This window comes from Oryzias latipes, chromosome 2 (assembly GCF_053564925.1).
Source record: "Oryzias latipes strain Hd-rR chromosome 2, Olatipes_Hd-rR_3.1".
Classification (NCBI taxonomy): Eukaryota; Metazoa; Chordata; class Actinopteri; order Beloniformes; family Adrianichthyidae; genus Oryzias; species Oryzias latipes.
Genome location: NC_136238.1, coordinates 49,721,210 through 49,746,113, shown reverse-complemented (window position 1 = coordinate 49,746,113; position 24,904 = coordinate 49,721,210). Strand labels below are relative to the sequence as shown.

At 40.9% G+C, this 24,904-nt stretch overlaps 3 protein-coding genes across 8 annotated transcripts in view; 2 read left to right on the top strand and 1 right to left on the bottom strand.

Moving 5' to 3' along the window:
* LOC144988969 (NLR family CARD domain-containing protein 3-like) overlaps window positions 1-2,228 on the top strand; it is a 34,295-nt gene extending 32,067 nt beyond the window's left edge. For all 6 annotated transcript variants that reach the window (XM_078940479.1, XM_078940478.1, XM_078940463.1 and 3 more), the window contains 2 exons: window positions 444-617; window positions 934-2,228. In XM_078940479.1, the coding sequence (XP_078796605.1) occupies window positions 444-617; window positions 934-952 (193 nt within the window). In that variant the 3' untranslated portion in view covers window positions 953-2,228. The remainder of the gene's footprint in view (window positions 1-443; window positions 618-933) is intronic.
* The window catches only part of LOC144989167 (uncharacterized), a 136,156-nt gene extending 112,978 nt beyond the window's left edge, over window positions 1-23,178 (top strand). The window contains exon 4 of the mRNA XM_078941319.1: window positions 20,992-23,178. Coding sequence (XP_078797445.1) covers window positions 20,992-21,320 — 329 coding nt within the window. The 3' untranslated portion in view covers window positions 21,321-23,178. The remainder of the gene's footprint in view (window positions 1-20,991) is intronic.
* The window catches only part of LOC144989099 (uncharacterized), a 114,822-nt gene that overhangs the window by 72,624 nt on the left and 17,294 nt on the right, over window positions 1-24,904 (bottom strand). The gene's annotated exons all lie outside the window — the stretch shown is intronic.

Here is a 24,904-nt window from a genome sequence, read left to right as displayed (position 1 = left end):
TGAAAGTCTCTGCTTGAAGGGCTGCAGCAGAGAAGGACTGGAAGATCATCTCCTGAAAACTGGGATGAAGACTTTCCAGCATCCTGCTGCTGAAATTCTCCCATGATTCAGTGCTGTTTGGAGAAGAGCTGAGCAGAAAGAGGAAGTGGACTTTTTCTGCTGTTGCTGCAGAAACATCAGTTGGTTTGGATGCAGCCACAGGCTGATGTTTGACTTTCACACATCTGGACTTCTTTCCTGAAGCAGCTGCATGTTGTCCTGAATGTTCCTGAATGTTCTTCTTCTCTGCTTCTGCTGGACTCTTCTGATCTGCTGCTGTTGCTTCACATCTTTGGACTTTTTCTAAACTTTCTGATCTTCTTCAGCTCTGAACTCTTTAGAAGAAGTGAAGGATGAAAAACATGAACTTTGTCTTTAAACTCAACTCTTTGTTCTGGATTCAGGTTGGAGAACTGCAGGTTGTCAAAGACCAGCTGTGATGCTCTGGTCTCAGCTCTGAAGTCCAACCCGTCCCACCTGACAAAACTGGACCTGATGTTCAACAACCTTCAGTCTTCAGATGTTCAGCAGCTCCAGGATCTGGTGGAGAGTCCAAACTCCAAACTGCAGACTCTGAGGTCAGTAGAGGGTTGGAGTCAGTCCAGCTGCTTCCAGATGTTTGGTCCTGAAGTTAGTCTGAGAGCAAAGATGCAGAGTTTCCTGTGAAGCTGCAGCTTCTCAGTGAAGCTCTGAGGAGAATGATGACAGGCTTCAGGACAACAGTCAGCCAATCAGAGCAGCAGAAGCTCCAACAGGTGAAGATGACAGGAAGCTGCTGCTCTGAACAGGACTGAAGCTCCTGCTGCTCTTTCTGCTGCTGTGCTGCATCACTGACTGACAGACCAGGATCAGGAGACACTCCTTCATCTCTGGCTCTACACTTTCTCTCTGCAGGTGGAAGAGGAGACTCTGATGTTCCTCCTGGAGGAGCAGAGAGCAGCAGCAGCAGCAGCTGGTCTGCAGAGATGTTGTGACTGGACGGTGTTCCTGGGAGGTGGAGAGCAGAGTGATGGAGGAATCAGAGGAAGTGGAGATGAGTGTCAGAGCTGCAGCAGGAACTGATCTGAGATCAGCTCCACTGTCTCTCTCAGCATCAAGTGGACAGTTACTGTGCTGCAGCTCCCCCGGTGGACTGATGGAGAACTGCACTTCCTCTTCTCATTCTAACTTGGAGTGTTGATCTGAAACATGGGTTGGATTCAGATGTTCAGCAGCTCCAGGATCTGGAGAAAAACAGACCTGCAGACAAACAGATTCTTTTCTAGATCATCACTTTCTTCTTTGATCTCCATTTGATGGACAGATGTGAGTTTGGGATGGACCAATCAAGGATTGAGGGAATCATTGATCAGACAGAACATTTCTGGATGACATAGATCTATGTGTGGGTCAGGCGTTGGATCCTGGTTCTGTCTCTGGAACAGGGACAGAACCAGAACTCTGGATGACTAGATTCTGGTTCCAGATGTTTCACACTTGATTTCTGTTCTCCAGAAACTCTCATTGACAAACAAACACAGAGTTTCATTCAGAAACCTCCAACATGGTCATGTGACCAGAATGTTCATAGTGGAGACACGGACAAACGCTGTGGTCACATGACTCACTGGTTTGGATTCAAGTCCTTTGAAGTCAGTTTTTGGAGCAGAAATCCCGTCTGATCTCAGTTAGTGAACAAGAGTCTCTCAGTTGAATCATTTTTCTATCATCTCTGTTCTGTTGATGATCAAATATTGACTCATGCAGTTTGAAAGACTCAGAGTTTTGCTTTGATTGATGTTTTCCACAGTTTTCTGACTGAACTTCCTTTTTCTTTGGTGTTTTGTGGGTAAAACTCTGTTCTTTTTCATGATGACAGCATTTTTAGCTGCAGTTTTAAAGAAGTTTCATCTAAATCCAGTAGAATCTCCTCATTTTCTAGAATGTCTAAACTAGTAGAAACTTTCTGAGCATAAAGCCTGTTTTCTCCAGAGGACATGAATGAACAGAGTGGATCTTAGTGAGGAATGACAGCCTCTGGATGCAGAGAATCACTTTGATGCAGCTGCTGCAACAACACCAACTGCTTTGAAGCAGGAGGGAGAAGGGAGACACCTGCTGGCTGTTTGCAGAACTGCATCTTCAAACTGAAAGCTGTCTGTAAAATTCCTGCAGCCTGTTTGGATCTAATAAATGCTCTTTTGAATCAACTCTGTGTTTTTTCTATTGATTTCTATCTTTGACTCACAAACAGACTTGAATCTTTAGCCTCCCCCCTCATCCTGTGCCAGCTGTTCTAATCTTCATGTGTTTGGTTCCTTCTCAGTAGAAATGGGTTGGAAAAGAGCTTTGGAATGTTCAGGTGGTGCTGATGTCTTTCTAGATGGGGGTGGGCAGAACAGATGAGAGCCCCTCCCTCCTGATTCAGAGGGGAACAGTGGGCAGCAGCTGAAAGGAGGGAGTGGAAATGGGAAAAGTTCTCTGCAGGTTTCTCCTTTCCAAGAACAGAGGGACACGACTCCATGAACAACAGAAGCTAAAGAGTTGGAAAACATGCTCAAAGCTGCAGCACCACCTGCAGAAAGATGCTTCCTCTTCAGGCTCCGCCCCTCCACATCAAGAAAGATCAGAGTTTCTGCTGAGCTGCTATTGGAGCTTTTAGGGGGTCAGATCTTTAGGAACATTTGCTGTCAATCAAACCAGGAAGTAAAGTGTTTTGAAAGGTCAGATTGATGACATCATCAGTTGTGGAAACACTGGAAAATGGAAATCCAGCAGAGAAGTAAACATCAGGAACTTCCTGCAGGAGAAACTGTTCTAGACTGTTGGATACAGAAACAGCTTTGGTCTGGGAGTTGTCCGTATTCTCAGATGAAATCTTCTCCTCCAATATCTGCTGCTTCCATCACCTGAGAGACTTGTTCTTCCATCCAACATCAGCACCTCTGAAAGAACCGCCTACATGTGTGAGCTGGAGGCGGAGCTGAAATGGGAATTAAAAACTATGGACCAATGTTCTGTTTCTGGATCAAACTGACAGCTTTGATGGACCTGATTGGGATGCAGTTCTGATCAACCGGATGAAGATCCAGTTGATTAGAGTCAATCATATGTTTAGTTTTTGAATTTGAGGAAATCTTTGTTGCTGTTTTGTTGTTGTCTGATGATGTCACAGCTTTAGTCTGTGTGGGACTTTGGGAGGTTGTCTGTAAATCTTCTGTATATTTATGGAGATCCAGTTGACTGAGGTCATTTTTCTGACGTCTGACACTAAATCTTCTAACAGATCATCCTATACTTGGTCTGATTTGAATGTCCAGCTCACTGACTGTCCAGTTCTTTCAAACATTGATGTCTTTTTGTCTGGACTTACTGCAGGTGTCCTGGTTTGTCCCTGTCTCTCTGTCTCCCTCTGCTGGTCATCTCTGTCATTGCAGTCCTCCAGCCTTTTCCTGCTGGTGTTGGTTTTTTCTCCACAGGTGTCCAGGATGACTGGCGGGGACTCCTGCTTCACCTGCAGCCCATCTCCACCCTCTGACTGTGTTTCTGACTGCTGTCCCAGCTCATGGCCGCCAGTCTGTCAGCTAACGTCCAGCTCATGGCCGCCAGTCTGTCAGCTAACGTCCAGCTCATGGCCGCCAGTCTGTCAGCTAACGTCTGATGGGATGGAGCTGACATCTGCTAGAAGATTTCCTGTCAGACATCAGACGTCTAGCAGCTGATCAGGAAACTGAAAATGAGGACGTCAGCGGAGCAGAAAGAGGAGGAACACCGTCAACAATCATGTTGGCGCTCCAACAGGCATTTTCCTGACTCAGCAAAAACATCTGGTTGTTTTTCTTTGTTCTGTCCAGCAGCTGAACAAACGGAAGAAGGTTGGAGGTTCAGTGGACCAAGAGCTGGATCATCTAAAGCAGGGGTCGGGAACCTATGGCTCGCGAGCCATATATGGCTCTTTTGATGGTCACATGTGGCTCGCAGACAAATCCTTAATTATACTTTTTTTTTTCATTAGACCAGTCCTTCTCGGGCGCGATGCGATGCCAGAGGCGCGCAGTAGTAGCGGTGCTTGGAGAGAAAACTATCAGTTTACTGTTATCTATTATTTCACAGAGTTTGTACCACCCGGAAACCTGTGAATTGACGTGCCTAAAACTGCACGCTCCCGTCTCTGAGGAAGAGCGCGCAGTTTCGGGGACGGGATGTGTGAGGAAGAAAGCCGGGGGGGGAGGGGGGGGGGGGGGACCGGCAGCAGGTGAATCGCGCAGGGATTGTAAAAACGTAAAGCCGCTGCCCGTCACTCACTGCAGCGTGTGAGTGTGTGTTTGGCTCCTTGTCCACATCTACAGAACATTCAGACCTAAGATCCCGTTTAAAGTCTCAACGCCTGAACGAAGCAGAAACTCACCACGTATCAACCAGACTAGACAATCAGCAAAACCACCACGAGAAATACTCATCATTTATCAGCAACAGCATAACAATGTTATTAAAAAGAATCCACAGACTTATTGTACTTTAAAAATGTTGAAATTACATCAAATGCACACATTCACTTGTATATTTAGTTTTAAACATATTTTCGCGGACTGAGTTTAACTTTGCTGTTGGGCCGCGTTAAAAGTTCTGGAGTTCATGGAACGCATCGATCAAGCAGAGATCTGATTGGCTCTCAGTTCTGTCGCTCAGCTTGTTGTTAGGTAGTTTGGACCAATGGGGTTCAGCTATGGGCCGAATAAGGGAAATGGGAGGGCTGGAGCAGGACGGGGGAATATAAAGTTGGGAGAAGCGCTCTCGTCTCGGCGGGAGAGATTCAGGAGTTGCTGAATTAATTGAACGGCGTTTGTCGCGGTCTGCAGTAACCAGAATAAAGAACCTTAAATGAGGTTAAGTCTCAGTGCCTCAGTGTGGGAAAGAGACGCTACATTAATGTATGGCTCTTTGGAAATCACATTTAAAAATATGTGGCGTTTATGGCTCTCTTGGCCAAAAAGGTTCCCGACCCCTGATCTAAAGGAAAACGGGCTCCACACACAACATCTATGTGAGGATTATTCTGGAATTACTGGCTCCATTTGTCTGAATTATGGTTTACAGCTGATAAATTCACATGAATAATGAGGTCAGGAGAGAAAATCTCTATTTTCTTGCTGGTTTCTATTGAATAGAGTGATTCCAATCAGACTAGTGAAATATTCTGAATGTTTCTGAATATCCATTGATTCCTGACTTCTGATCAGTTCTTCTTTCTGTAACTATGATCTAAATGGACTTTAATGAAAGACCATGTGATGTTTCCATTGATGCTAAAGCTGACCAATCATCTTATTGATTACAACACCAGCGCTTTCTGTGTCTAAAATCAGTCCCAGAAGAGTTCAACCATGACTTCAATGGCTGAGCTAAGCTCCTCCCCCTTTGTGTGTCTTTGTGTGTGTGGTTCTTGTGTGTTCCCCTGACTGCAGCAGTGTGTCGTCAACAAGAAGCTGATTCCTAGAGAAAAGTGAGAGTTTCAGCTCTAAGGGGTCTGAAGTCCATCTGAGAAGATCACTAACTCATCAGTCCTGCTGTCCCTGAAGACCGGCTTCATGTTCAGAACCAGCTTCAGGTTCTGGGCTGGGATTGGATGTGTTGTGGTGGCAGGAAAGCAGGTTCAGACCCGGATCAAAGCAGAATGTAGAAAGTGTCAAAGTGTCAGTCAGACTCCCAGACAGAATGTTCCAGATCAGCATTTATTGGTTATTTCTTGATGTTCTTCATCTTTGGAGAAAAACAGAGCTAGAAAATCAAACAAAGTTCTGTCTATCTGCTAAAAACTTGGATTCCTTCAGTCTTTCCCGTATGGACAGATTTCTTTGACGTCTTTTCTTTTCATGTAAATTCAGTCAAACATGTTGATCCTTCATGATGTGGATGAGTTGATATGAAACAGTGTTTCCTGCAGCAGGAACATGTGAGAGGAAACCTGCTGTTCCTCAGCTGAGCTTCATCATTCCATCTCAGCAGCAGATGAGGAGGATGTGCTGCTGGAAAATCGGCCTCACAGACTCAGTTTGCAGCTTCTGCTTTCAGCTTTGACTTCTAGTTTCTGATGTGAAGCATCTCTGGAGAAACCAAATCCCTGTTTTCTCCCTGACAGCTGGGAGGAGTTTCTGGAAGCAGGAACGGCTTTGCATCTGGAAAACATCTGGCTTTCTCACCGCAGAAAAGACTAGAAATCTCCACACCACTCTAGAACCATCTAGAACAGTATTATGGGATGTTTGTCAGCTGAATCACTGGGATCCATCTTCGTGTTAACATCAAAGTGATCGTGTCAGATGAAATCTTTCCTGTTTGAAGGCGTTTCCTTCATGTCAAAATAGGATCCCAGATCTCCCATCAGGCCTTGCAGCTTCTGACTTTGTGATGAGTTCCTGCAGAAACTCTTGGAAATCTCCTGTTGATTCTCTCCCAGTTGACATCCATGGAGATTTTCACTGCTGTTGTTCAACTGTAGAGTTTGTCACAGACGCTCAAACTCATGAAGAGTTCAGCTGGAAGTTGAGAACGAGGCTTTGAAACCAGCAGCAGTTGGAGTCCATTCTGATGTTCCATTCAGGTTTCTGCTACAACAAGCCTTTATTTTGAAAGAGCCAGTGGGGCAGAAACAATAGAAGGAGGAGATTACCAACCCCCCCTGGAATGTTGCCCCCTGTTCAGTGGACTAGTGGGGGCAGGGACGGCTGAACCAATCACAGAAGACTGTTGCAGCTTTCCCTCCAAAAGTCAACCAATCAGATGTTGTTGTTTGGATTCTTTGTCTGGAATGGAGATTCCTACGTATGAGGAAGATGAGAACAGTGAAGCAGATCTAAACAATCAGCAGAGCTTTAATGTAACTGATAGTCAGGATGAAGAAGGAAACCAACATGAAGAATCAACATCAACTACAGATGAAGAGACAGAATCATCATCAACTACAGATGAAGAGACAGAATCAACATCAACTACAGATGGAGAGACAGAATCATCATCAACTACAGATGAAGAGACAGAATCATCATCAACTACAGATGAAGAGACAGAATCAACATCAACTACAGATGGAGAGACAGACCCACAGAACAGAGATCAGAGGAAGAGGAGAGACAGAAGTCTTGTCCAAAGTGTGGACAGCTCCCACATGTCAGAAAGTCAGTGTGACTCTGATGTTAGTGAAAAATCAAAGAAGGATGATTTGGTTAAAAAACACAAAGAGTCTCCAGCGCAGAAATTTTTTTCCTTTTTCAAGTCTGGTGAAAGCTCAAGAATCACTAACAAACCTTTTCATGTAGGATTTCATACAGGAGAGAAACAATTTTCATGTAAAGAACGCGGTGGAAGTTTTAGTCAACTATCTGATCTCCAAACACACATGAGAACTCATACAGGAGAAAAGCCTTTTTCTTGTAAAGAATGTGACAAAAGTTTTAAACATATATCTCATCTCAAAACACACATGATAATTCACAAGAGATAAACATTTTAAAACAATTTAATAAAGGATTCATTAAAAACTTTAAGCACAAGAAAACTTGGAGCAGAGAACTTGTGCAGTAAAAACATGGGGTTTACATGAGCAGAGGAAGAGATTTGGAAAAAGTACAAATTTTCTTCCATAAAGACAGAAACTAGTATTTTATTTGAAATTATGATTTTTAGAATTAAATATTTCAAGCCTTGTTTTTATGTTGCCAAATACGCATGGAATATACCGCTAATGTACCTTTTTTGAAAGCCCAAACTACTAAACATTCAATCCCATTCACCCCCACACACACCCATTCACACACTGATGGCAGCTGTGCTGTCTCACACTGGCACTAACCTATAACCACCAGGATCAATGTGGGGTTCAGTTTTATCCAATGACACTTTGACACATGGACGGGCAAAGTGGTAATTGAACCTGTGATCTTCTGATCAGAGGTCAACCACTCTACCTCTGCAGCACATCCAATCACTTTGGTTTTCATATTTCAGATAATTTAAATATTTTAATTTTTTAAAATATTTTAATTAATTTTTAGTTTGTTCATGTGTGTTACCATGACAACACAAGAAAAATTTTGTAAACGTCTTTAATTCTGACACTTTTTATGTAATAAGTGAACATTTGATTATTGATTTAAACAAAAAGTAGTAACGGCAGTTTATATTTTTTTAGACCAAGTTAAGTGAGGAAAAAAAATTCCTAAAAATGTATTCAGGAAGAGGCTGATAAAGAACCAGACGGGTGTTTGTGTCTGGTGTTCTTGTTATTCATGTTTTCTAGTAGACATTAGAACTGTTCCTCTGTTTTTTATTTTGGTTCTCATTGTTCTGTTCCAATCTTATCTATTAGGAATAAAGTGGGCGTGAACATCAGTCAGAAGTGTGGAGTCTTTCTCACAGTGTGGGTTTCTGCTGTTTGTTGATTAGTTGATGTTATTCATTTTTAGTGCCACATCTGCCACTTTAAATACAAAAGACTGCGTTCACTATAAAACACATTTTTTCAATAATCCATCCATCCATCTCCCTCCGCTTATCCGGGACCGGGTTGCGGGGGCAGCAGTCTAAGTAGAGATTCCCAGACTTCCCTAACCCTGACCACTTCCTCCAGCTCCTGGTTTTGTTTGTACTTGTTTTTGAGTTTCAGGTACAAAATAATTTATTTTTTTTCAAAACAGCAAGTGTTGCACATGGAACAATGGCTCAGAAATCCCTTCATGTAGGTTGGTAATGTGATCAGCAAAAGTATTTTCACATGTTATATACTTTATCTGCACAAATAAGTAGTAAAAAATGTGTTCAAAATTCTTAATGACTGATGAAAATACTGTAGAAGTGATTCAATTTATGGAAATAAAGAGTGGCGTGTAGATAAATGCATGTTTTCTACCACGTTAAATCATTGTTATAGATTACATAGATGTTGCAGAGCTGAAGCACCAGGTTTCAAACATGGATGAAGTGCAGGAAAAACTTCATGATGAAAAGGAGAAAAATTTGAAGGTAAAAAACGAGGTTTCAGAACTAAAACAGCAGCAGAAGGAACTCCAGAGGAAGGACAAGGAAGTGAAAGAGGTGAAAGCTGAATTCAACAGAATCTCTGCAGAAAAGTCCCAACTTGAAGATGAAAAGAAGCAGCTTCAGGATGAAGTTTCAGAACTGAAACAGCAGCAGACTGAAGTCCGTGAACTGGCTGTTCAATTCAACCATGTACTGAGTAAACTGGGACCTCTTTGAGAAGAAACAAAGGACTTCAGAGAGGAAAAAACCAGGCTGACAGATCTGCTGAAACCCCGTCAGACACTCCAGACTGAATACCATGAGATCACAGCAGAAACAGACGTTGTGCAGGAGGAAAACTTGGACCTTCAAAATAAAGTTGCTGATCTGCAGAACAAGGTTCATCATTTGGATGATCTGGAGGAAAATGTCTCCAAAGCAGAGAAGGAAATGCTCAAGGCAAAGGAGAAACAGGACCTTCTCAAGAAGGAACTCCGAGATCTGCAAGTTCAGAAAGAACAGATGAGGTTAAAGAAACAAGATGGTAGTGGAGGAAAAACAGGACTTTGTTGTAAAGGAGGAAAATCTGCCTCAGGAAGAAAACTGCTTCTTCAACAGAACATCCAAAACCTGGATGAACCCATTCTGATTCTGAAGCAGCAAAAAGAACCTGATGATCTGCAGGATCGACGTCAGGAAAAAAAGAGGCAGTACATGAAAACTGCCTGACCGAAAAAAAGGGAAAGATTCAACCTGGAAGACCTGATAATGAACTGAAAACCAACTTTTCAGATCTTATCCTGAACCAGAGTGAAAATCCAGAGTTTTTCTCCAACTCTAATCAGGAGAAAGACCAAAAAAGCAAAAAGGATTGAATGTTTAGAATGGGGACACAGGGAAGAAACAGAACTAGGGTTAAACTGGGGGAAAGCCTTTATTTTTAGTTTATAGTAGGACTCAAAAAAGAAAGAAAGAAATGCTAAAACAAAGAAACATAAATGGGATTAAAAGTAATGTCATAAAAAGGGAAAATATTTTCTTCCTTGTGCTATCCCGGGATATGATGTATAAAAGTGTGTGTTTGGTGGATGGGGAGGGGGTTTACATAGTGTACCCTCCCTCACTTAAGTGTCCTCCTCCCTAACAAGCAACATCACTTGTTAGGGAGAAGACCTGAGGGGAGGGACGCATTTTTAATATGCCCTCCTCCCCCCTACCAGACACATGCAGACATAACACACACCATCTCCTAGCATGAAACATGGGTTCATTCATTTGTTCAAATCTGGCATTTAAACGAAAAGGGGGACACACTAATAAGTGTGTTTGTGTGGGTTTTCTCTGAGGACTTCAGTTCCCCCCACCCAACCAAAAAACAACGTCTGTAGGAATATTATAAGTTAAAAATTGTGAATTAGTAGTGGGTAGGGTAATGGGGGGTGGGGGTGGGTGCGCGGCGATCTCTGGGTTGCTCGGGTCGCGTGCCTGGGCTGGCTTGCAGAGACGGGGCGCCGGTCGGGTGGTGGGCGGCTCATGGGTTCTGGGGGCCCTGGCTTCGTACTTGGCCCTTGTCTCGGTGTCCTGCGCCCGGTGGCCCCCATGGCTGCCGCCTGGTCTGTCCCTGTCTGCTTCATCCCCCCTCCTAACCCACAGTGGATTGATGGACAGATTTTTTTTTTCCGCTCATCTTTGTGGTAGATTTTCACCTTTGATTTAATATTTGTCTTTCCAGCAGATCTGGTATAAATGTTACAGCTTAAAATAATTACTTAATAACTCAGTGCTTGTATCCCCCACTTTTTCACCTTTCTTCCTTTTACTCTCTTCCCCCGCCCACACATTCTTTCCCTCTTCCTCCCCACACACACACACACTAAATGTAACAGATAAATAAAAAAATAATACAACAAAAAGGGGTTTCTACAAATCTACACTCTGGCTTCTAAAGTTCTATAAGCTCTTTTTGTGATAGTAAAACCTGTCCGACACAAACGGCTTTCAGCTCTAATCTGTTTGCTCAGCTGTTGGACAGAACAAGTGAGAGAGAAAAAAAATTGTGAATTGAAGAAACAAAACCATTGTTGCAATTCTCTCTTCTAGTTGTACAAACATAAAACAGGCTATAAAAAAATGTGAACTTATTTATTAATTCTTTAAAATCTGGCCAAACATGAAAAAAGGGCGACACACCATTTAGTGTGTTTGTGTGGGTTTTCTCTGAGGACTTCAGTTCCCCCCACCCAACCAAAAAAAAGTTCCTGTAAAAAAAATGGATAAGTTTATCTTTTATTTTTAATTAAATTCATTTTATTCAGAAAAAAATGAAGTGACATTAAAAAGTAGAAACAGAAAGAATTGCAACACACTATATGGATCCCCACCGTGAACCGCCACCTTAACGTGGTGGAAGGGTTTGAGCACTTGAGTGATCCTAGAAGCTGATCTGTCCAGGGCTAAAGCCGATGGCATGGTGTCCCACGACAGACCGGCTCTAGGTGACGAGTCAGACTAAGAGCGGTTCAGAATCCATAAACTGAGTCAAAAAAGAAAAAGGTCCAGTTACAACACAAAGCTTGCAGTCAGGTCACCTCTCTGAGAGGGAAGGAGCCTGAGCTTGTGTGAGATGTTAAAAGGTAGCAGCTAGATATATTTGGGCTCACTTCCACACAGATCCGGCCCTGAAATTCACTGTACATAGAGGACTGTGACCTCACCCAGAGAAAGGGAAATGAAGCCAATTCCGTTGCCATTTTTCCACAAAACGGGTCCCCGTTGGAGCCAGACAACCGGGATTGGTCGAGTTGGTCTGAGTGGCGTTTCTAGGGCAACTACTGTCGCCAATCAGAAGTAAGCTTGCTGGAAATCCAAACAGACGAAATGAAGACATGTTGCTGACTCTAAACAAAAATAATAACAACAAAAGCTAAACAAATTAAAATAATTCATTAAATAAAGATTTTTGGCAAAAATTGTTCTGACGGAATGCATTGTGGTCTATATTCGCCGATCAAGTGAACATCGATGCACACTGGTTCTTTGCAGAGTCTTCTGGGAAGTTTCTAGGGCACTGGATTTTGGACAGCACTACAAAATGGTGAACGCACTATATAGTGAGCAGGGAAGGAATTCAGACACAACCTACAGTTCCAAAATCAAGTACCATAGAAATTTCCCAGAAGTCTCTGCGAAACAGAAGTGTGCGTCGCTGCTCAGTAAATCAGTGAAAAACTCATTTAACTTACGTCGTATCCACCATAAAAAAAATGTAGTGAGCATAGTGTCCGAATTGCTTTTCAAATTCACAGCTATAGTGCCCTAAGAGAAAGGCTGAATATTTAGTACCGCACTATATAGTTTGTCAGTATTTAGGGGTTCGGGGGGGAATTCGGACACAGCCCCACTTTCTCTGTGGAGTTAGCAGTGATCGGATAAATGCTTTCCTTTTATATGCGCAACATGCACATCCATCTTTGCAAAAGTTTGGATGTTGTTTTTTAAGATGAAGATGAACTTTATTAATCCCTGTAGGTAAATTAAGTTGTAGTAGCAGAAAAGAACTAAGAAGAAAAAAGATTATCCTTCACCATCAGTTATTGAGAACTCAGCATGACTCAAACATAAACATTTCTCTGAAATCACAAATGTTCATTTGCTCTTTAAAAATCTACACAATACAACATTTCCAACATTCTTGCATGCACACTATCCACAAATGTTTATGTGATGTTTTTTCATGAATTCATTAGTAGATTTCCAAATCCCACTTTGTATTTGTATTAGTCTTTTTGTGGAGTTTAATCCAAATAATTGTTTTGCATAAATCCCCCAAAATGTCACTAATGCAATTGAAGTATGGTAGAACTGATGTTGAATAAAGAATGTCAATGCAGATATAACTCTCTTTTTCTGTAGTTGTATAGATTACACATATAGCCTCACATATCTTAAATATATTCATTATGTGGACGGAGTGCGTACAGGGATGTAAGTGAACCCAGACATGGAGACGTGATTAGCTATGCTTTTCGTTGAGCTTTTTAAAATTAAATCAATCTGATGGCTAAACATCCTCTGTCTTCCATGCATTGTAATGAGACAAATGTGAAGGTATCTGCTGTAAATCCAAGTATTGCTCAAATCTGTGTTTATGAATGTCTTATCATGTCAATTGTTTAGTGGAAACACTTTCTTCCAAAAGCCAAGGGAGCTTTTGTGAGATCTCCATCAAGATGGCTTGAAAACGGTGAACAAAATTCACATTACTTCTTTAATCTGGAGAGATACCATTCTAAAGGTAGTAGAATTCACATAATTAATATAGATGGAACTATTTCAGAAGACCATAAAGTCATTTCTAACTATTGTTGTGATTTTTACCAGAAACTTTATGGCTCTAAATTTAGTCAAGTTTCAACAGATGACCATCACTGAAAGTGAAAAGGAGCAATGTGAGAGCATGATTACACTTGAGGAAGTACAAAAGGCCATAGAACAACTTAAATCTATCAGATTAGAGATCAGCAGCTTCTTTGGAGGCAGAGGCAGCTGTGTGGGAAGTCTCTGCAGGTCCAGAATCTTCTGATGGATCAGCAGCTGCTGCAGGTTCCTCTGGGTGGAAACACATTTCTGCCAAACAGAACATCTGTTTGTCTTTGTTTGGATGGAAAACGGAGGAAAAAAACTTCTTTGGAGAGAAATCTGCTTTGTTTCTTGTTGCTATGAGGTTGTTGAACAAATGTGGTCACTTTCACAGCTTCACTTCAAATGACTTCCAATAGACAGAAATTATACATTTTCAGTTTATTAAAATAAGTTTATGAAACATTTTTGATGATGTTTTTTCTGTAATTCTAGGTCTGATGTCTTCATCCATGATGGCTAAAAGAACAAAAACCAAACCAAACCAGTCAGGTCTGTAGTTTGAACTTGGATTAGAAATGAGAAGGGCGACACCTTCTGGCTGTATCCAGAACTGCATCTTGTGGTCAGAAAAGTGTTGAAAAACCTCAATTGTGTCTGTAAAATGTCTGCAGCTTTTTTGTCTGCAGACATGAATAAAGTCTGGATTTGATCCTGAATGAATCTTCATATTTCTTTGTCCTTCAGTCTTTCTTTCAGTCTCAAACACACTGGTTCATTTGATCCTAATGAGAACATGTGTGAGGCTCCAACATGGCTGCCTTCCCTGCAGCTTCCTCTTCACAGCATGTGTTTGTGGATCAACACACAAACAACAACAGCTGCAGGTGAGGAAGTGTTGCTGTTGTTGCCTTTGCCTGCTTCCAGCCTACAGGCACAGTTTTCTGCTCCCTCAACCTTCTGATCCATGAGGCCACATGGTCTGAGAGAACATCCAGGTCCAGCTGCAGGTGGAGGACAGCATCATCCAGCCGTCACAGACTGGGGGCGGAGCCTGGAGATGACTGCTGAAGGTCAGAGGGCGGAGCTTCATCAGGATGAAGGTGCTGCTTGGATTCTGCTTTGATGTCCGTCTGTTCTCAGTCCCTTCATGGCTGCTGCTCAGAGCTGTTTCTGGATCTTTCTGGAGAATTCATGTCTGTAGTCTGTTTTGATCTACAGCCCCCCCCCCCCCCCCCCCCCCCCCGGCAATCTGACGTGCATTTTTGTGATAATTGTGGCAGAAAAAGCAGGAAATTGCAGATGTTTTTTCTAAAAAATATAATAAAAGTTAAGTTACATACAAACTGTATGTTCGTTGTGGTTTCAATCCGTGTAACAAGGACGACTCATTGTACGCTGAGGCGCTGTCCCTTTAAGCCGATGCATCATGGGAGATGTAGTGTGAATACTGCGAGAAAACGGCAGAAAGACTTGCGTCTCTGAGCTTCATTGTTTTGTTCTCTTGTTCCACAGTCTGATACCAGATTCTGTGGAAAGTTACACCGCTAAAGACGAGCTTTAGCTGGTGTTTTTGTTGGAACTGAGAGACTTTAGGAGCTGAATCAGAACAAGGAAGTGAAGACTTTAACCACTTCTGATTGGTCAGACTGATGACATGTGATTAAGCCTTCAAGAATGATTGGTGGAGGCAGTTAAAGGGGGCGGGACTTTTCAGAAAACAGCTGTGGCTACGGCTAAATCGCTGTACTGTCATTCTTATCAAAATGTATTTAATAGAATCAAATAAACAAAAAGAAAAAGTATTTTATGATCTTTCATATTTCTAACTACTGAGTGTTTTATCAGGACCTGTTTGGATGAACACAGAGCTGATTTCCTGGAGATGGTTAATGTTTTTAGATCAGTGAATGAGGGTAATTTTCCACGGCACACTTGACCATCTCCCAGGGCACACTGGTTGAAAAACACTGAGTCACGCTTTGGAATGAACTTTATTGAACAACATGTCATGGTCTGGAAGAAGCCCCAGTTCCAGCTGACAGAAGTCTGCTTCTGATCCATCAGATCTACCTAGCAACAGAAGCAAAGCTTCACGTGTTGCAGCAACAGTTTCCATGTTTGGGAGGATCTTCTGAAGAACAGCTCAGTTCCAGATCACATCATGATGTTTGATGTTTTCTTCATTCCAGGAAATCATCTGTGTCTCCTTTGATCTGTGCTGAGTCAGCACTTTGACTTCTTTTCAACTTTAGATCCATCATTTACAATCAAGGATTTATTGATAAATATGATTTATTGACAGAAATAAAGAGTAAATGTATTTCTCATCCAGCAGTGATTGTAAGTCTTTTTTTATTTAATTCTTCAAGGATGATCACCTCAGGCTGTCATTTTAGACACATTCTCAACTGTTTCTCTCCCTGAGCTAGTCAGAGTAGTTGATACAATGAAGTCATCCTCTTGCTCTCTCGACGTGCTGTCAACATCTCTACTCAAAGATGTCTTCCAGTCCATCGGTCCCTGTGTCCCGTCAATAATTAACTCGTCCTTGCTGTCTGGTCAAGTCCCTGAGCACTTTAAGAATGCTGTCGTCCTTTCTCTCCTTAAAAAGCCCAGACTTGACTCCTCCCTCTTGACCTATTTCTAATCTCCCATTCATGTCCAAAATTTCAGAAAAGATTGTTGTTAACCAACTGACAACTGCTCTGGACAGTCATGGCATTTTTGAGCAGTTTCAGTTTCTAGAGCTCTCTCCACTGAAACAGCCCTTCTCAGAGTCACTAATGACATCCTGATGCAGAGTGATGCAGGAAAATGCTCTGTGCTACTGCTACTGGACTTGACCACAGCCTTTGACACTGTTGACCATTATGTCCTCCTGGACAGACTTTTAAACCGCAGGAGGTTTTTTTGTGTGTTTTATCCCTTGACTCCCCTGTCGGGTCACTTGTACATTCTTCTTTTTCTCATCTTAAAAACATTACAAAACTGAGTCCAATTGTGTTGCGTTCCAAGTTGGAGATGCTCATCCACCTTTTTATTACATTTCGTCTTGACTATTGCAACTCCGTCTTCACATGTTCTAATCTTAATCTTCTACACGTCCACCCACGTGTAGAAGATTACACGTCCATCAAAAAAGTAACACAGCTGCATGATAAAAAAAAAAGAGTTTCTGCGTGTAGAAAAAAGAGCAAAGTAACAGCACGAGTTTCTGATCTTGTTTCCATTTTCCTTGTGACGCATATAACGTATCCAATTTTGCCAACTTAAATGAATTACTTCTATTGGTAACAAGAAATTGAGTTAAAATTATTCAACCTAATTTCTTACGTCTATAAAACTCAATAATTGTTTATACAACTCAAATTTACGTATTTATCTTACTAAATGCCATATTACTCCAATTCAATTAACATTTTTTTCCATCTTGATTAATTACATTTCTCGAACTCTCAAATGCCTAAGTTTGAGCCGGCAGATATACTCATTTTTATAACAATAAAAAAGACGGGGTGAATAATGCACGGAGTACAAAAATCGTTAAAGAATTAACCGTGACTGTCATTACAATGCCAAGCCGTAGGGGTGCTTTATAAACTAACCATCCTCTCCTTCACTCTCACTCATGGTGCAGAGACCCAAGCTCAGTACGGCAAAATAACTCGGCGAAGCATGGCAAAACACAGTAAAACAGCTAAACAACTAAACACATTTGGTCAAAAACCCACACCTAAACCCAAATCCGTCCAGACAGGCAAAGGGAATGATATCCCACAATCCTTTGCGGTGCCGCTCTAACAGCAGCACCAAAGTTACACCTTCTTAATTGAATTACTTTGAATGAAAGTAAAATAATTGTCTGAAAACTACGTGTAATTTTTAAACCGACTTACAAAACAATGATTTATTTTAACTGAAACATATAATAAAGTTAGATCAAAGTAAAAGAAAATATTTTCCAGCATCCATATCTCCCTCTCATGGTAGAAAAAGTATTATCTGAGCTTCTTCATCCACTAAATCATCTTCAAATGGACACGCCATGCTGCTTCAACTCTCTGTAAACAAACTAAGCTTCAACTAAACCTGCTCCCGACCAGGTTATGTTCAGAGCATGAGTTGCCATGGCAACTTGACCTACCCTGAAACATACCTCCATTTCTGGAACCGAAAACTGAGGTTATCAACTTCCTTAGCCTCAAACTTACCGTGAGAGCTAGCATAACCTGCTTTCTGGAATACCCCCCTGACATGACCTTCTAAAACGGCGGAGAGCAGAGAAAAGTAAATAATTTCAACGGTGATGGCTGATAAATGCTTTAATTCACGTCATTATTGTTTCATTGTTTTGCTAACACATATTTAGTGCATTCTGCATTTTCCGTTTATGTCAGTATAGAAAACTGCTGTTTATCTGTTATAGACAGTCAGGTAGTTTGACTTTTTCAATGTGTCTTAAAATCTTGCATTAGCATGAAATATGGAGAGTCAAAACTGCCAAATACAAATAGGAAATAAATGTTCTCATTTGTAAATGACAAACAAAATAAATGTACTAATTTTAAAATTATGAACATACAAAATAATAGAGAAGTGTATAAATGCTTATATTTCCTCTTATACTCAAATTATTGTTCACATTTATTATTTATAACTGGGTACATTTATTTCTTATTTGTATTTTGCAGTTTTGATTCTACATAATGATGATGTTTTGCACAGTTCCTTCTCAGCTGACAGTTTCTTCTGCTCTCAAAAAGTATTGGAGGTGGTGCAGTGTCCACAGCCCAAGATGTTCCTGACATCACTGAAGATGTGATTTCAGGTCATTTTAATAGCTTGTAAACTAATTTAAATCAGTGTCTGCATAACCCCTTTTTTCCAAAAGAGCAGCTGAAGTATGAGTATGTAGTTCAAAGTTGTTCATAATTAAATAAATATGACCTTATGCAAATATACAATCAAACAATAAATCTCTCATAATTATATAAAAAGATCGTGAAATTGTGAAAAACCTGCACACAGATTTTAAATGAGCCACTAAACTATAATTAGTATTCTGCTATAGTTATTATATTATTAGCTTTATCATTGATTATTGTGAAAAGATAATTCTTGTTTTTTAGCTGCAGAAGAAACTGCTGTCACCACATCTTCGACTGAAAGGGAAAACGTTGATGCTGCTGCTTGAAAGTTCAAATCTTGCCAATATGGAACTTAAATCAAACTTATTGTTTCATTATTACTTAATAGAAAGTCATACATTTGAGCACACACACACACACAAACAAAGGTGAAGGCACGTCTTTCCAACAATCTGCTTCCAGCATCACAGCAACTGTTATGTAGATTTGATTGGACTGTTTGACTTTTCACTGTTTGCTTTTGTTAAAGTTATGTATTTCATGTTCCAGAGGCTCCAAGAGAGGCGTGTATGGAAGAGAAGCAGACTGGATTCAAAATTCCACCTTCCTCAAATCCAATTGATCCATCTGAATGGCCAACCACACTCTCTGATCCAGTAAGAATGGATTTGGTGCAGAGAGGTCCTTTTCAGACTGAGAAAGACTCTGACTTTCCAAAATCACCCTCAAAATCCCTCTCATTGAGCTGTTATTCTTTATTTTGGATTGTTTTATCGTTATTTGATTTTCTATTAAGTTGCTGTTTTTAATAAGTTGGAGTTTTGTGAATGTCATTTGAGTGCCTAATGTTACATTAAATATATAAATATACATTTGTCATTCATATTTTTTTCTTTTCACTTTTAACATAGGTTTGGCACCACTTAATGTGCATTTAACATGCAGGCAATAAACTGTATTCAATTCTTCAGCAGCAACAATAAAACATTCACAAATGTATTACTAGAGAGATCTCATTTATATTACAACAACAGTTGCGTTTTGTTGGTGCTGCTGATCATTTAGAGGGCCCACAAATTAAATTTGGCTTAGGGCCCCCAGAAGACCAGGGCCGGCCCTGTCTGGTGCGCAAATTTAACGTGGGGGCGGTGGTGACAGCGGCTCAGTGCATGGGAAATAATCTGGTCCACCGTTCGGTTCCTATTATCCGTTCTATCAGTGTTTGTAACAGCCTGAAACCTTTGAATCCCCGTCCCTGCAGCTGCTCCTGTCTGTGTCACACACGGCTGCGTGAGTGAGAAAGAAAGGGGAGTGGTGGGGTGGGCTCTGTCTGCCAGGTGAATCGGGAACGCGGAGGAGAGCTGCCTGTTGCCCAACACCAGGATCACCACTGTCTTTAGATTCCTCAGCTCATGCTGATAAAGTCATTCTTTATGAACTATTGTAGACATTTTAATGACGTCTTTATTTTCCATCTAGAGATAGACAGAGATAGAGTGAACCTAAAAGGTGAAGAAAATGCATTCTGAACTGTGAAAAAGTATTCCCTTTATGTATAAAATAACTTGTTTTGTTTTTGGATTTTTTTTTTGTTCATAGCTGCATATTTTGTCACAGAGTGTAATTGTAAAATAATGCTTTTTAAATTGTGTGTTTTTAATGTTAAAGTTGTCCTCGTTGGTCACCCATAAGCCCTTTTTTTGGTCTACTTTTCTGAGAAAACAGTCGACTCTTTATAATCTACAAAATCGTGCGGTTGTTTTATGTGGCACAGATCAGCATCACTGCTCCCACTGAGAGCAATGTTCTTCAGGATTTGGCCCTCACCAAAAAAACTTTGGACACACTGTGGTAGAGCCCTGCGCGGGATTGTTTTTTTCATCCCACGCCCGGCGAATTTCTGACCTTTAACGCCCCCTCCCACAACTTATGTGTTACACTCCCGCCTGCTCCCGCAACATATATGTCCACTCCCACCCGCACCAGCAAAACTCTGAGAATTTAGTCCCGCACAATAATAGAGATGCAATGATTTTGTATCTTCTCCAGTCCCGCAAAGACAAAAAACATGTATTTGTATTGATAATATTTAAGAGAGATGGGGTTGTTTGTTATAGGGGCACAGACGCCAATCCCAATGCAGCCCTCTACCATGTGGCAACTAACCCTCAAATGTTTACTCGCCAAATAGGAGAAAATGCTCGCAACTGGCAAGTTTAAAATCAGACCCTTCAAAATAAAAGTCTGTCATGATAGACTCCTTCCTCTATCGAGAAAAGGTTTTACCACGATATATTTAATTATCATTTGATTGCCTAGCCCTATGTTCTGCTTTACCTGTTTTATAGGACAAAGCAATAGTAAACACCACACAAACAAAGTATGTCAGATCCCCGGCTTGTTCCTTAGGATCCCCTTTGGGGAGAGAGGATACCAGGCCCAGGAAGCTCATGCCCAATGGACACAACCTACACCTATTGGCAGCTGTAGTTTCCCCCCACAAGAGACTGAGTAGGGGACAGAAGATAAATGGTCGCCAACCTTCTTGTGTAATGTGTGTGTTTATAGTCTGCTGGTGTGTAGACCACATTGTTGGGTAATCTTTTAAAAACCTAAGAGTTATTTTGATCTGGTGTTATACCTAAGAATGTATTTTATTTTTTAATTTAATATTTAAATTGTGCTGTCATTATGAAGCATAAAAGACTCTCTTCTTGTGTTTCTGCAGTCCTCCCCCAGCATTGGATGACTGAAAAGGATGATCTGTGCAACCAGCAGAGGAACTTCAGAGTGGAACCGGAGAAACCAGAACCTACACAGTCTGAAGAGAAACAAGTGGAGCAACAACTTCCACATATTAAAGAGGAACCAGAACATCCACATTATAAAGAGGAGCAGGAAGAACCACAGATTAAAGAGGAACTGCAGAACCAACACAGATTAAGGAGGAACCAGAACCTCCACAGATTAAAGAACAGGAGGAACCAGAACCTCCACAGATTAAAGAGGAACCAGAGGAACTCTGCATCAGTCAGGATGAAGATCAGCTTGATCTGAAGCAGGAGACTGATACCTTGATGGAGATTCCTACTTATGAGGAAGATGAGAACAGTGAAGCAGATCTAAACAATCAGCAGAGCTTTAATGTAACTGATAGTCAGGATGAAGAAGGAAACCAACATGAAGAACCAACATCAACTACAGATGAAGAGACAGAATCAACATCAACTACAGATGAAGAGACAGAATCAACATCAACTACAGATGAAGAGACAGAATCAACATCAACTACAGATGGAGAGACAGACCAACAGAACAGAGATCAGAGGAAGAGAAGAGATAGAAGTCATGTCCAAAGTGTGGATAGCTCTCATATGTTAGAAAGTCAGTGTGACTCTGATGGTAGTAAAAAATTAAAATATGATGCTTTGGTTAAGAAAAAGAAAAAACCTCCAAAAGAGGAGAGATTTTCTTCTATAGAGTCTCATGAAAGTTCAAGAATAGCTAACAAACCTTTTCATGTAAGATTACATACAGGAGCAAAGCGATTTTCATGTAAACAATGCGATAAAAGTTTTAGTCAAATATCAAGTCTCAAAAGACACATGAGAATTCACACAGGAGAAAAGCCTTTTTCTTGTAAAGAATGTAAAAAAAGTTTTAAACAACTGTTTAATCTCAAAACACACATGAGAATTCACACAGGAGAAAAGCCTTTTTCTTGTAAAGAATGTAAAAAAGGTTTTTGTCAAAAAGTGAATCTTAAAAGACACATGAGATCTCATACAGGAGAGAAGCCTTTTTCATGTAAAGAATGTGATAAAAGTTTTAGTAAAAAAGCTAGTCTCATAAGACACAGGAAAATTCACACACAACAGAAAAGCATTTGTCAATTTTCTGTTACATCCGTCTATGTTACTCTTGCCAAGGCAGATATGCTCTTGAATAGATTCAATGTAGTTAGTTAATACTATACATAGATGATGAGTATGTTGTTTATGTGTGTTACCATGACAACACTAGAAAGATTTGTAAACATCTTGTATTCCAACACTTTTTTGTGATCAGTGACAATATGATTATTTTAAACAAAAAGTAGTAACTGCAGGTTATATTTTGTTAGACCAAATTTAGTGAAGAAAAGATTTTCCTAAAAACGTATGAAGGAAGAGGCTAAAGGACAAAGAACCAGACTGGTGTTTGTGTCTGGTGTTCTGGTGATTCATGTTTTCTAGTAGACATTAGAACTGTTCCTCTGTTATGTTTGGTTGTCAGTGTTCTGTTCCAATCTTATCTATGTAGACTAAAGTGGAGGTGAACATCAGTCAGATGTGTGGATTCTTTCCCACAGTGTGGGTTCCTGCTGTTTGTTGTACCCGGGTAAGTTTAAGTGTAAATTAGTTGATTTTTAGTGCCACATCTACACTCTAAATACGACGGACTGTATTTACTATGAAACACGTATTTTTTCAAAGATGTGAGCCTTTAGGGAGAATAAATCTTTTAAATATTGAAACTGAAGCATTTTTTTCAACCCATCCCAAAACGTGCAGTAATCTTGTTTGTCTGCGTGGAAAAATGTAGTACTTCAACAAAAACGGGGTCTTAAGTTGTGAGATGGTTATTTTTTATTTTCATATTCATTTTCTATGAGCTTTCTCAGGATCACGTGACTCTTGAGTTTTTGCCTGCAAAGAAAAGTGAAAAAACTAAAGATCTAACTAAAACTAAAGAACATTTTTCACCAACAATCAGCAAAGATTTTAATGCCGTTTCTAGTTTCTGTTTCTTCTTCAAAGATTTTTTCAATAAAAACTGGGGTAGATTTAAAGAAATTCACAGATTTTTTTCAGGTTAAGACAAAAAACACTTAACATTTTTATTGACAGTACAGACCAAAAGTTTGGACACACCTTCTCATTCAAAGAGTTTTCTTTATTTTCATGACTATGAAAATTGTAGATTCACACTGAAGGCATCAAAACTATGAATGAACACATGTGGAATTCTATCCATAACAAAAAAGTGTGAAACAACTGAGAATATGTCATATTGTAGGTTCTTCATAGTAGCCACCTTTTGCTTTGATTACTGCTTTGCAGACTTTTGGCATTCTCTGGATGAGCTTCAAAAATGTTGAGAAATGCAGAAATGTGTGCTGCAGATGCCATGTCTGCCACTAGAGGGCAGCACAGCAGCTTCAGTCTTTGTCATTGTTGCTGTGTGAGCCTGAAGGAGCTTCAAAGTGAACTAGCTGCAGCTTGGTTCAGACAAAGCTCCACATTCACACACAGATGTGATCCTGAAGAAGTCTGAACAGAACATTTCAGGAGAACTCTTCAGTCCAGAACATGAGCCTGCATTGTTCCTGAAACTGGGATCAGAGTTCTGCTCTCTGCTCCAACAGAACCACCTTCATGAGCTCCTGGTTTCTTCTGGATCCTCCAACATTCAGACGCTCTCTGACTGAGTTCATGTCTGCACAGAAACCTTCAGGATTCTCTTCTTCCACACGTCTTTCACTCTGAAACTCTCTTCTGAATGTGGATCATCTCAGTCAGACGTTCAGCAGCATCAGAGCCGTGCATGTGCTCCTCCTCATGAGTCCTGAAGCTGCACCGTCAGCTGCAGAGCTTCAGAGCTGCTTCCTTCTCAGACTTTCCACTTTCTTTGGCTCTCTGGCTCTGATGCTGCTGCTGCAGCTGCAGAAAAACCAGCAGCTGCAGAAAAACTCTGCAGAGACTCACAGAGAGAGGATGGAGGCAGCAGATGAAGCTGCTGCAGACTGACAGCTGATGGAACTGAAGCACTTTCTACATTCTAGTTCCAGATGTTCTACAGAATCCATCAGAGCTTGAAAGTCCTCAGTACTCGAGTACTTTAGTTCAGCAGCTCCTCTTTTCCTCTAAGGTGAAGCTTCATGTGGACGACTTCTTCTTCTTCTTTTCTCCTCTTTTCTGGAGCTTGGGCTCCATGCAGTCTGATCAGCTCTGATTTGGGCTTCAGTTGATGTTTGTGATCAGGAACTCTGGATTCTTCTTAGAAGGAGACGTTCTGCCTCTTTAGCAGAGAGCAGAACGTTGATCTGATCTGTTGGAAGCCACTCCATCCTGAAGCTGCACTGCTGAGTTCCTGTCCACCAGGGGGCAGTGTTACGGCTTTGCCTGCCTGATTATTCTGCTCATCTGTCAGGTTGGGACTTCCAACACACAAACATTTGACCTTTACACTTTATAAAAAAGTTTGTTAAACACTTTGGTGACTTTCAGATTTATAAAAACATTTTTTATCTTTTATTTCTGTAATTATTGGTCTAAACTTTTCTTCCTGAAGGCTGAACTGCAGCTTTCCTCAGGTCTTTCATTTTCTCCATTTTTCCCTCCTTTTCTTGGCTTCCAGCTCACCAGGCATGACCTAGACCAGTGGTCCCCAACCACCGGGCCGTGGACCGGTACTGGGCCGCGGGAAATTTTGGCACCGGGAAGCACAGAAAGAAAAAATAATTTCTATTTTATTGGGTTTTTTTAGAAAAAAAACGTTTTATTTTGAAAAGTGACCGGATTCTCTCTGTTGTATCCGTCACACTTAACGCACATCAAAGTTGCTACACCAAACATCACATGATACACCTCGATAAAATT